Source organism: Seriola dumerili, unplaced genomic scaffold, assembly GCF_002260705.1.
Source record: "Seriola dumerili isolate Sdu_G_001 unplaced genomic scaffold, Sdu_1.0 BDQW01000853.1, whole genome shotgun sequence".
Taxonomy (NCBI): Eukaryota; Metazoa; Chordata; class Actinopteri; order Carangiformes; family Carangidae; genus Seriola; species Seriola dumerili.
Genome location: NW_019175108.1, coordinates 446369 through 459697, shown reverse-complemented (window position 1 = coordinate 459697; position 13329 = coordinate 446369). Strand labels below are relative to the sequence as shown.

The 13329-nt window shown below is 42.5% G+C and overlaps 1 protein-coding gene across 2 annotated transcripts in view; it reads right to left on the bottom strand.

The window, feature by feature from the left end:
* The window catches only part of garnl3 (GTPase activating Rap/RanGAP domain like 3), a 70697-nt gene extending 60929 nt beyond the window's left edge, over window positions 1–9768 (bottom strand). For both annotated transcript variants that reach the window (XM_022766428.1, XM_022766429.1), the window contains exon 1: window positions 9271–9768. In XM_022766428.1, the coding sequence (XP_022622149.1) occupies window positions 9271–9368 (98 nt within the window). In that variant the 5' untranslated portion in view covers window positions 9369–9768. The remainder of the gene's footprint in view (window positions 1–9270) is intronic.
* Window positions 9769–13329: the final 3561 nt, after the last annotated feature.

The window sequence follows — 13329 nt, the reverse complement described above, 5'->3', positions numbered from 1 at the left end:
ACTAATGGTTTTTATTATTATTCAAGCAAAAAATGCCAAAAACTCACCGGTTACAGCTCCTCAAATGTGAGGATTTGATGCTTTTTTTGTCATAAGTAAAAAGTAAACTGAATATATTTGGGTTTTGGACAGTTGGTCTAATGCAATAAGCAATGTGAATGCTTTGCCTCAGGTTGTTGTAATCATAAAGGGATATTTTTCACAGCATTTGTGACATTTTATAGACAAAACAATTAATCAAGAAAATTATCAGCGGATTAAAGATCGATAATGAAAATGATTGATAGTTGCAGCCCTGTAATGGAGTGTTTTTACATTACTGCGTTGGTACTTCAACCCGTATAAAAAAGAGCTCAGTGCATCTTCCACCATTGTTTGGAAATGAGGAAATGATTCAGACTTTTTTACAAGTTTAAACCTCTAGAAGTTCATTTCGGTGAGCAATCAGCTGTTTCCCCCTTGTTAGTAGTTCAAGCTCACATGTTCTCTACTGGCAGTCATATACACACATAATCACATGAACACAAACAAACACACACACACACACACACACACACACACACACACACACATATACATGCAGATGATTTGGATTCGGACCTTGGCCCCTTTGTTCCTAGTGCGTCCCAAATGCCAGCGGGTCACCATGTGGCCTCTGTGAAATGTCACGGTGTCAGGCTGCAGCGATTTATGATGGCGCTCTCATTAAATGTGATCAGGTGAATTAACCTTTTGTCTGTAACGATCAGGCCGGCCCTAGACACCACTCTGCCATTTGGCCCTTTGGCTACGTGTGTGTGCTTACACTTTTCTGGGATGATGCACTTTAGTCCTGGTTACTGCTGAGTATGAGTACAGATGAAGGGATATGTCCGTACTTGTTGGCCATAATAACATACATGATTACAGAACACAGAGAAACACAGTGAGCTTCCTGTGTGTGTCTGAATGAAACCCTCAGCTGAGACCACCTGCTCTCCACAGAACTGTCCCTGCTTCTTGACACACTTACTCCTCCTAGTGGAAAAGTGGGAATGACCAATGCACAAGGAATGTCATGTCTTCACCGTCCTCACTGCTTACTTTGAGTTTTTCTGCAACTCATCACTTTGGTCTTCTCAGATTTAATGATGCATCAAAAGCTGAAACTAACAGGTAAAAATGTGAGAAGTGTGAAAGCTTTTCTTATGTCCACTGGGCACACACTCATAGAGTCACATCAGTGTTTCAGCAGGGAGAGTCTGCCCTCTTGTGGTCACAACTCTCATCACAATTAAATGAGAGGGAACTCAAAAAAACGGTATATATAAGAGCTTACATAAGCAACCACTATTTATAATTCAATCACATATAGGTATAATCAACCCTCTACTAATGTTCTCTTCCATTTCACTTGGGGGGGGGGGTTGATCTGAGAAATGTTTATCAAAACATGCATAGGGTCACGTCTTTGTGTAATAATTTGGTAATTTTTCTAATTATGTAAAAGTTTAGATGTGAACTATGAAAGTGAAAGGTTCAGAGTTTCCTCCACGGGTTTGTCTTATTATCCATTTATCATTATCATTATTATTGCCATACTAGCAGCATGTAGGTTGATCCACTAATGAGGTCCCTTCATGATCCTCAGAGGATGAACCCTCTGACTTTGGTGATCACCTGTGTTTTTACCTGGCGTCTCCATGGAGGTCGACTTTGTGGTTTTGAGTTTTCAACATTTGCTTTGGTGCAGACATTCATCCAATTCATTTGTCTAGTCCTGCAAAACTAATCACATTCCCATCAGTCTCAGCCCTACTTTGTGTTTAATGCCAATTAGGAAATGTTATCAGCTATCGGGTTAAACAAAGATAGCGGGAATGGCAAATATTACACCTGCTTGGTATCAGCATGTTGTCATTGTGAACCTGTAAGCATGCTGGCATTAGTATTTAGCAAAAGGCTCTCAAGTGTCTAAGCACGGCCTCCCAGAGCTGGTGACGTGGCTCTTGTTTTTCTTTGTTATCTTGATTCTAAAATGTTAGGCGGTCACCTCTCTGGCATCTTGCCACACCTGGCTCTGCTTTCTGAAAGGGTGTTCCCGCACTAAAATGCAACATTATACTTGAGTTCTTCTTTGATTCATCACAAACATGCCTGAGATATTACAATCTGTAAAAAATTAAATATTTATAAAAGGAGGGGGTGTGAGGATCAAAAAGACTTTCTGATGCCTCAGAGCATCAAAGTGCAATAGAGGCTTTAGTGAGGCCTTTCACTCACTATTGGAGGGTGTGTTTATTTGTGCTTTTGTGTGAGTCTACAACTGTATCTTCTACAGTACACACATCTGCATTGTTTTTTGTTTTTTTTTAACCAAAACAAACCAAAAAAGTTAACTTAAACTTAAAAATAGTGACATGCAATATAATCTATATACTACTGCAGCACTAGGCCTGCAGTTAGTGAAACTCCCTTTAAGTTCCTTTTTTTAAAGAATGTCCACACTTCCAACAACTTCATTTGAGCCACATCTTAACAACCTCCACTGAAAATACACCCGTCTTAGATGCTTCTACAGGTACTTTCAAACTGCACTTCCATCTCTTTCACCGTTTCCCTCTGTTGCTCAGTCTCTAACCAAGAAGAGGTTTTGGCCAGCCTCCCTTAAAACCGCAGGGTAAAAATGTACAACAGTAACCCTTCACTGGCTCCATTTCCTCCTCCGTCTCTCCTGGATCGCTCTTTAAGGGTTATGACGGGGGCAGTGGGCTGGTGTGAAGCAACTCACAGTGTACACACAGACGGTGCCCATACTGCGCAGACTTCCTTTGAGCTTTTCATACTCTGCTCCGTTCCTCTGGCACCTCAACACACACTCACATTCACTTTGCGAATGTGAGTCTTGTGTGCGTGTGGCTTGTGGCCGAGCTGGAGCTGGCCGCATCTCAACCAATACCCAGCTTTAAGTACACTGTGCTGGGTTTATTCCAGGCAACTATAATGGGGAATATTTTTCCAGCCTCCAAGCTTTCCCGAAGCAGTGCACAGTGCATCTTAATGTGTAGGCATGTGTCCTAAAGCCCTAAATGGAAGCAGATGTTCCCCTCAAAGAGTCAAAGTTTACATAGGGCTGTAATCAAGCGAGGGATTTTTTGGTATTTTTTCTTCTTCTAGTAATTTGAGTCTATTTTTCTGTCTAAATGAGCCTGGTGCGCTGCTTTGTGCGCATGGCTGAACTGCGCCGGGTTGTGCTGAGCTATGCAGCCACATATGGGAGTGATTACAGTCCAGTGTTTATCAGACCTCACTGAGGGACTGACTGTACGGCTGAGCGGAGCAGAACCGCCCTCGTGCAACACTTTTTCAATTTCCCAGCTACAACCTTCTATGGAAATCAGACATGTGATACAATATTGCACAAAACACTGCGCAAGCAATCGTAATTCCTGGAAGCAACATCTTTTAAGGAGCTGCAACAATTTCATTAATTGACTAAATTAACCTACAACTATTAAGTTCAGTTTCCTCAAGTGATGTCACTTGAGTCCATGTAAGTTGTGGCTTACAAGTTTGAAAGATCCAAAAATGGGGGTGTGGAGTTATTTTACCAGACCTGTGTAGGCAGATCCTCATCTTTGACATGAGCCACTACTAGCACAACACACCAGTATCTCTGCCTGAACCGTTGGCAGTCATGTTGCATTGTGGGTAATGTAGGTGCCAGGTTTTGACGGAGGAAGAATGTGCAGAATAAAAAAAGACTGACGTCAGTTTAAAGTTGTTGACACCGATTCTTCATTCTTTCTAGTCTGAGCTGCAACAAACTGTTATTTTCATTTCTGATTAATCTGTCAACTATTTTCTCAACCAACTAATTGATTATCCAGTCTATAAAACTTCAGAAAATAGTGTCATCGCAATTCACAAAAGTCTAAGATGAGATCCTCGACTGTCTGGTTCTGTCTGAGCAACAGTCCAAAACCCATTTACAATGATGTAAAACGCTGAAAATCCTTCCATTGAAGGAGCTGAAAACAGAGAGTTTGGAATTTTTTGGCTTATTGAACGACTCAAAACAATGAATCAATTATCAAAATACTTTCTGCCAGTCAAATAAGCATTGCAGCTCGACTGATGCAAGAGTAAAATCTCTGGCTGTGATCAGTGTCCAATGCGCATGAGAGCAAAATAAGATTCACTGTATGTAAAGCAGACGAGGGCCTCGAGTCAGCAAAAATGTCAGTTGGTCCATCATTTCAGCAGCTCCCCGCTGGATGCTTTATGACAGACTGTAACACAGAGGGAGCCCCCGGCAGCCCAGCCTATCACAACCACTTTCACTCCGTCTGTAACAGAGCACATCAGTATGGTCCTGCCCATGTACGGTCTGTTCGTACATTCTTAGATCTAAAAAACATGAAAAACACGTCTGACAGTGAAAACACATGTTCTTCATTCACAGAACGCTTTGAAGCCTACTGTAAAAGCTTCACCAGGAAACCACATGAGGACAAACCCTAATACATATTTCCTTCTCCTTTTTTTTTTACTTTTAAGACACATATGTTTAAAACTCCCTCAGCCGTTTGTTTACAAAGCACGTGAACTCAGCACGGTGCACTTCAGCCACATCTGGAACCGGTCTTGTGCCAATCTAACAAGCAGCAAGCTACAGCAGAACCCCTGGCAACTGTAGTCACAAAACATTGTGGGTTTGGCAGCGGGCGAGGTTAATGAAGACACTGATAGCGTTTCAAAGCAAATGCACTCAAACAACCCCTGAAGTGAGGGGTTCAGGGAGAAAGGAGAACGAGAGGGCGAGTGAGGGATAGAGACTGTCAGAGCTTCAGAGGCTGCAGCGCGTCAAGGATCTATTTTTGCTCCGCTAATGTGGCTGAGGTTGCAGGGTGAAGTTATCACTGCTTTCACGATTTTTGTTGGGTGGGTGAATGGAGTCATGCACGGATGGTAAAAGCAGAGAAGGGCTGAGTGACATTGACAAACTGAGCGGACTGATTAATGAGCAGCGAACATTAATCAAAACTCATTAATCCACGCGTCAAACCTAATCTTTCCCTCTTACATTGTAAACAGGCTCTTTATCTGAACGTATTTGTTCATTTTGAGCTGCAAAGTCAAACCATAGTAACATGCTGTAATCACACATTGCCCCGCTTTGGGTTGATGAGAAATAGGCTTTTCTTCTCTCATGGCGATTCTCCCTGCCAGTGCATGCCTTTCCTTAAATGAACTACAAATGTTCTGTTATGGATTGACGAGCGAGACCCAAAAAGATTCCACGCGATGAGGTTAGTTTCCACCACATCAGAATCCGCTGATGCTGGATTCATAGAAAGCATGTTGCTGACTTCTTGCGATTTCTGATACGGAAACATGTTCCTCCGGAGGTCAGGGTTCGTATATTTGCTGGTTTGTAGCACTGCCCGGAAGCAGCGTCCGTTCACATAGTTTTCCTCGGTCTCGCTGGCACTGTCTCTTAGAGTTATGTTTGTTCTGCCAGCGCGTGGTCAGAGTCGAGCCAGTGCTTTCTTGGCTCCTTCAAGTGTCAGTGCGTAGTCTAATCTTATTCACACACAATTAGCCGGGGCCGACTGGAAGTGCTCTGACACAGGCCACAGCCAAGAGCTCAGTGACAGGCAGAGTTGATGGAGAAACATGACTCGATTGTTATGGAAAATAACGGAAAACGACACTAAATAGGTTAGGATTTGTTGTCACTGGAGCACATCCAGACTCACTCCTGTCGAGTTCAACACTCCAGGGCAAAGGGCTCGTCCGATGTTGTGTGTGCTTGTGCGCTGGCATAATAAACTCAAAGAACACTGCTGATTTAGAGAGAAGAATCTATTTTTGTTATTACACACATTCCTTTTGCTTGTCAAAACCTGGCGCCCTCTTTACCCATAATGCAACTTAACCACTGACAGTTTGGTTGGAGGTTTGGGTGTGTTATGGTAGTAGTGGTCCTTTATGTCCTGACAAATGTGGACACACACACAGACACACACACACAACTACATATGTACTGTGAATACACAGACACACATACATAAGCTACAAACATGCAACAACTTACACCTACCAACCACCTGCACCCAGCACAGCACAGCAGGAAAATGACCAAACAATTAGTTCCAGTAGTTCGTTGAACTTTTCTGCTTTCACCTGCAACTCTGCGGCCACTGCTGTCAGTGAGAGTGTCTGCCAACTGGCAGTCCGCTCACTTTGTTAGCTAAGGCTTAGTCACGATGAAACAGTGTCCAAAACACAGTCAGAAATAATAATGTGATGTGATGTGTTTACCTCAAAGCAGATTAACTCCTGGGTCTTAAAAGAGATCATGACAGCTTTACCCGATGAACTGTTCCTGAAGATTTTGGATTTTTGGTCGTGAGCTCTAACTGTTAATCGATTGGCATATTGACAGGAAAGTAATTAAAGTAAAAAAAAAAAAACTCAATAACAATGTGTTTGTCTTATGAGAACGTAAACTGAATATCTTTTGGTTTTAGGTGGTTGGTTGGATATTTCTCCTTGGATATTTTCCATTTTAGTTTTTTGACATGTTGCAGATTAAATGATTAATCAAGAAAATAATCACGTTAACTACCAATGAAAATAATCTCGTTGCGGCCTTAGAGAGTTCTCTAATGTACTGATGCCTCTCACACTGAGACTGTCTGTAGTCTAGAAGAAAACGAGGGCAGATCAATATCTAGATAAAACTACCTCATGACATACTTCCACAGGCGTAACATATGGGAACACTTCAGCCATTGTGTGTGTGTGTGTGCGTGTGCACATGTGATTACGCACGTGAAAGCAGAGTTGTAACATACAGTGCGTGTCCTTCTGAAACTGTCCAAATGTGTTAGGTCTGTATGGCCATGCGCCTCTGCAGCACAATGAATTATACACAGCCTCCTCAGCAGCAGCCCTTTACTTGAGTGTCTTTCATATCCCCTCAGTATAGTGGAGAATCTATTTCCCCATGCAGTAGCACTTCAGGCCCGGCCCAGATTGATTGTCTGTTAAACTGCTAGTGTCTGAGAGACAGTCTGCCAGGAAGCCTCACAATGTGAGTCTGGGTCCACAGCATGCAAGAGAAGGAACAGACCCCTTCACTGCACTGGATAAATCAAGAAAATTAGATGCGATGCGTGATTTGAAAGTAAGTGCTTGGCACAAAGCTGGCCAAAGTCAAACCTCGCCCCCGCATGCGCCACGCACCCTGAATACACTATACTGTATGCCTCTATTTGGAAAAGGGAAACCCGGCAGCCTGGGGGGGATATCTCCAACACACAAGTCTTGCCATCACACACACACACACACACACACACACACACACACACACACACACACACACACTGAGACAAAGTAATCAGCTGTAAGAGCAATGAAGCTAGATCCATGAGTAAATATGCGCTTCTGCACACCTCCACAGCTCATCTGAAATAGCAGGAAATGAGAGTGGAGGTGGGAGGACTGACGCTGATACGACCAGAACAATAATCCAAAGACAATGCAATCAAGACGATGAAGACTGGAGCTGCAATGATTAGATGACTGGGAAAAAATTAATCAGCAACTATTCTAATCAACAATTTACTGTTGAAGTCACTTTTTCAAACAAAAAGGCCAAACATTTGATGCTTTCGACTTGTGAGAATTTTCTGCTACTCCCAGTTTACATTGTAGTAAATTGGACATTTTGGGGTTTTGACCTAAAGGCCAGGGGTATTTCACTTGTTCCAGTTTGGGTCAATATAGCACAGACACAATGAGCTATTTTGACCCAGTGTTAATGCTGGCTTTTGCATAACTGCTGGACTATTTACCCAATCTAAAATCTGGTTATTCTGACCCAGTTGCACAAGCTCAAGTTTTTATCATAAAACTGTCACAAATGAATGAGTGTAAATGACGAGTATATGACATTAAAAACTGCACAAGATACACCTATTATCAACAATAAAATACATGTGTGTTTCACAGACAAACAATTAATTGACTACTTGAGGCAGATTAATCGACAATGAAAATAATCTTCAGTTGCAGAGCTACTGAAAGCGCCCCAAAGATTACTGAATGTCTTATGATGCTTTAACACACTTGCCATCACAAGTTCCTGGCAAACAAACCTCAGGAAGAACACTGTGTGATCATGCAAAGAAGAAGGAACCGGTGTGACATCAGTGAAAGTGAAAGCCTTCACCAAATATTTACTGGTCCAAGCCACAGAGCACAAACATCAGATGGATGGACCACAGAGGGAGCTGGGCAGATTAAGACATGTACACAGCCGGTGTCATCCTGCTGGAGGAGGCCACAGGGCGCCACATATCTCTGAAACCTCCCGGAGGTTCCCCAATAACCAACTGCACCGTTCAGAGAAGTCATATCAGCTGCACATGATGTGGTCTTTGCCTTCATGTGTCTGTTGCCTTTCAGACTGTGTGTGTGTGTGTGTGTGTGTGTGTGTGTGTGTGTGTGTGTGTGTGTGTGTGTGAACTCACTGATCCCCAGCTGTGCCTCAGTGGCATCAGACTACAGCAGGTGATCTGAACCCCTCAAATAATCTCCTGTTCTTTTGTTTTTTTTAGGGAGGGGGGGGGGTAATTAAAACCTGCATATTTCCCTCTATGGCACAGGATTGGACAGCATTGGGGGCCTTGTGTTTGCTGGGCTGCCCAATCAACACCTGACTTTGGCTATAAAATGATGATTGACAGTGTCCTGCCACTAAGCAACACTGTCAACATTGCAGAGTCAGGTGCAGACGACACGTATCCGTGCGTAACGAATCCCCCCACAGTCAGATAGGAGATGTGAACGCACAGTGTTGAGATTTAAAAAATTAAAAAAAATAAAAATAAAAAAAAAAATGAAGATGAACAAAAGGAATCTGGATGTTTTAGCCACCGAGGAGGGAAACAGAGACGGTAGTGTGACTACTCGCTCTTTGGATGGACAATATGATTTGGGGCATCCCTCCGCTCCAATGCTCGCGCGCGCACACACACACACACACACACACACACACACACACACACACACACACACACACACACATACACACAGCAGATGCTGGCTAAATCACCAACCGACAAGGTGCAAGACACCCATTAAAACTCATTGCTTTGCCTCGTGTAAAGTGCCACTTCTAGGCAGGGGAGAGCAGTTTCTGTGGGATGGTCTAGCCATTTTTGATCGCCCCTCTTGTCCCAGACAAAATCGGCTCCACCAACAAAAAGAAGGACCTACCTGGTAATCTCGAAGCTGCAACCTTTCCGAAGGAGCAAGGCTCTCTTCCGCATGATGCCTTTGTCTCTGCCGAGGTACACATTTTTATCTGAATTCATGGGTGCTGGGCGAGCAGGTTGACTCGGGGAAACAGCAGGGCTTCCTTTCCAAGGAAAAAAATAAGTCAAAAAATCGAGCGGTGGACTGCGAGAGGCGGAAGACAAAAAAAAAGAGGCAGGCTGGCCGAAAAAGAAGAGGAGGGAAAAAAAAATCCTTTGACGCTCGGCTCACCTCAGCGGAGCAGGGAAAGTGATCTTGCAGACTTTTTTTTGCCCCCCTCAGGCTAAACACAAGACGGTGTGTTGAAGCTTTCAGAGGTGCATGGTGTCGGGGTTGGTGGTATCTCCATGCGGGCTTTATTTTGGAGCGGGCTGTATGCGGGACTGCTGCAGTTGTCAACCTGAGCGGTTGTGCTGAGGAGTCCCCGCCGCCACAAAGATCCTGTGATCCTGAACTCTGGAGCCCACAGCGCTCCTTCAGCCTCAGCCCGACACTGAGTGGCTGCACGACATTGACTGAGAGAGAGAGAGAGAGGGAGGGAGGGAGGGAGAGAGAGAGAGAGAGAGAGAGAGAGAGAGATGGTGCTGGTCAGAGTGAGGCTGAGTGTGTGTTAAATTGAGTTACTTTGTGCGTGGGAAAGGAAGAGAAAGTGACAGAGAGAGTCGCACGTCAAGCCTATAAAACACTGCTGTTCTACTTATATTCATAAAGCCAGAATTAAGAGTAGCCTAGCTACAACATCCATCACATAATATGTAGGATATGCATAGTTGTTTTTTTTGAATTGCTTAGTAAAACAAAGACAATACGTCTGTTTTAATGTGGTGACTCAGGGTGAACAACAACAATAAGTATCATCATTTTTCTGTAGACGGACCAAACAGTTCCTCCACCAGAGGAGATGTCCATTAAAAGTAACCATCCATTTAAGTGAAGCTCACTTGGGCGTAGGCTTTCCCCCATTAAAGTGAAACGTAAACATTTTTTCCTTTGGACAAGAGCCATTTGAGGTGTCCAATATGAGAGACAAAATACTTATACATTACCATACTTAGTTATAGCTAATATACATATGACCCGTGAAGCATTTTAAAAAGACGAATCAATAAAATAACTAATAAAGTCTTTGTACCAGCATATAGTAAGACTTGCTCATGTCCGTTGCTGACATGTTCTCAGACACATGAAAACAGTGTTTCCTGTTCAGTGTGGATGCATTAACCACCATTTATCAGACTGACGTGGCCAAAGACCACAACTATTATTGTACCACGTTACCAGTATTTTAGGTGACAAAACCAAAATGAGATGTGGAAACATCATTTTGAGATTGTAAGAAATCATTTTTTCATCATGTTGATGCTGTAGTTAATCACCTCTGTTTAACTCTCCTCAGGCATCCAGGTGTGCTTTTACTTCAGGTGGACCATTTATACTGAGAATGCCGGGCTGGAGACCCAGGGAGTGTGTTTTCATTGAAAGTGTCACTCAAAATGTGTTGCAGATAATTAAAAGGTTAAACAATGTTTACTCTGCTAAAACAACACTCAACTGCAGGTGCACCCAGCTGTGGGTGCTATGGATCAGTTGATTGGTTCTAAAAATATAATGGTGTGGGCTGGGTGAGCATCCTGTATGTGCTTTATTAGGGTGGAACTTTGAGGAGGGATTCATATCTATCTATCTATCTATCTATCTATCTATCTATCTATCTATCTATCTATCTATCTATCTATCTATCTATCTATCAACTGTTGTTGCACAGAGAAGGTCAATGACATATGGGTCCAAAAACTGTGTCCTCCTGACCATCATCACTCTATATTCTGTCTAAATTACACTTGAGTTAAGAAATGATCGATGAATCATTTAGAGAAAATATGACAACCACACCTCCGCATGGTGGTGTGACACTACATATACATATAGCAATAAAGCGCACCCCTGATCAAGTCAAGACATGCTGTGCAACCATACTTGGCCTTGTATGACCAGTAGTTTATGTTGGCTAATGTTAGCATTAGCTAAACAGACATTACTAAGTCAGTTTATTATTATCCCAAAACTGTCACTTCTGGCCACAGTGGTCAGCTGCTTTAAAGTTATATTCCTTATTAATTAAATGTTTTCTGCAATAAGTATTTACACGCAGTAGTTATGTGACTGTAGTTTTATTGGACTGCCTTTCATCGATCTCAGCGTCACTATTTACTCCTCACTCTCTTAACACGTATCAGAGTGTCAATATATTAAGTTACTTTTAATGCAAGCAGAACATTTCCACTTGCATTGCTTCACATTAAACACATTCACATGGTGAAACAAAGGGTGGCTTTTATTGTGAAAAACACAATGTGTTGGCACTGACAGCGATCATTCAATTTCAGCATTTTAGATGTCAGCTGATCCTTTCTCATTTTTTGCAAGAAAGTAATGTGCAATAAGATGTGCCCTGCTGCTGCATGGAAAACACTTTTGCTGTGCACAGATATAAGGTGGTGGTTGCAACTATTTTTGACTGACATTTTTTTTATTAAAACAACAGCAACACATGTTTTGTTTGGCTGCACTGTAACACACTCATACACCAACAGTAGCTGCTCATTAAACCACGCTTCTTCTTAACCACAGGTGTTTCCAAATCAACCAGGACTGAAATCTGAAGCATTACAACTTCAAAGAAATCATCATTAAGCAACCTGACAGAGAGTGTTTGAAGGCAACCACAAGCAAAAACCGACAACAAGCCTCTGTGTGTTTACTTGCTTTATGTTTGTGATAAAACCATTAACATCTTTAGAGCTGAAGTAATATAAGTCGATCGACAGAAAAATAACCAACAACCCTTCTGAATATCGATTAATCATCTCGCACTTTCTTCTATTCTCTGGTCTGGCTTCTAAAATGAAAGGGTTTGCTGCTTTTCTTTGTCACATTTCATAATAAACTGAGTAACTCTGGGTGTTGGACTTTACGTTGAACAAAAAAAGGAATGTTCATAACAGACCAAGCAAGGCTGTAGCAGCAATAACCCTGAGTGTGTTGAATTAAGCAATGGTGTGTGTTATTGCTCATGAAGTGCGGTTGTGTAAGTCTTTCAAAAACTTTGCATTACTATAAATAATGTAAAAGATCAGAATTCATCTGAAAATGATGTGGCCATGCAACAGGATGTACTTCCCTCCACAATGACCATCACTCTACAGTTCCTGGAGGCCTTCTTCAGAGACCATCACTCTCAGACTGTGGACAGAAAAGAAGATGGCGATCTGCAGGCGGATTCAATGACAACTTAAGAGGAAAATGAACGGAGGATGATCTCTATAGTTTCTACGTTGATCAGTAAATACACGTGGTTGCTGTCTGTAGGTTGTTAGGCGCATGTTTCACCTTCTCTATCCAATACAAGGAAAAGTAAACTGATGACTCCCACGTACGTACAAATACTCACACACAACCGCACACACACACACACACACACACACACACACACACACTCCGTCTAGTATATCAGCCCACTGTTTAGATGAGAAATTCTCTCAACATGACTCACAGCTGCATTCAAAGAAAGACTCGGCCATGTTTGTGTGATTGGAAGGACTTTTCAGTTTTGTTGCTCAAACCTTCTGACTCACTGTGATTCAACAGCACTGCTGCTTACCACACCACCCTATGGTTGGAGACGCCTTTAAATAGCTGCCCTCTCTCTAACAACTCTTATCAGCCTCATCGTGTAGCTGCTACGCTAACAGCAGAATGAAGTGCAACCGACTGAGCTGAAGTAACGCTTATTTAAGGTTTAGCCTGTGGCATTATGGGAATTTGAGAGATTCAGCATTTACTATAATTGAGACTGTCAGAGGAAACCGGCCTGCAATTAATAAGTGCAATTATTTTGCTTACCACTAACACAGAAAAATACATGTTTTCCAAATGAGTTCCATATGTCTCAGTGTTGAATATCCTCAATGAAATGCAAAGACATTCAAGGTGGATTAATGTGAGTCACTGAGGTTATGT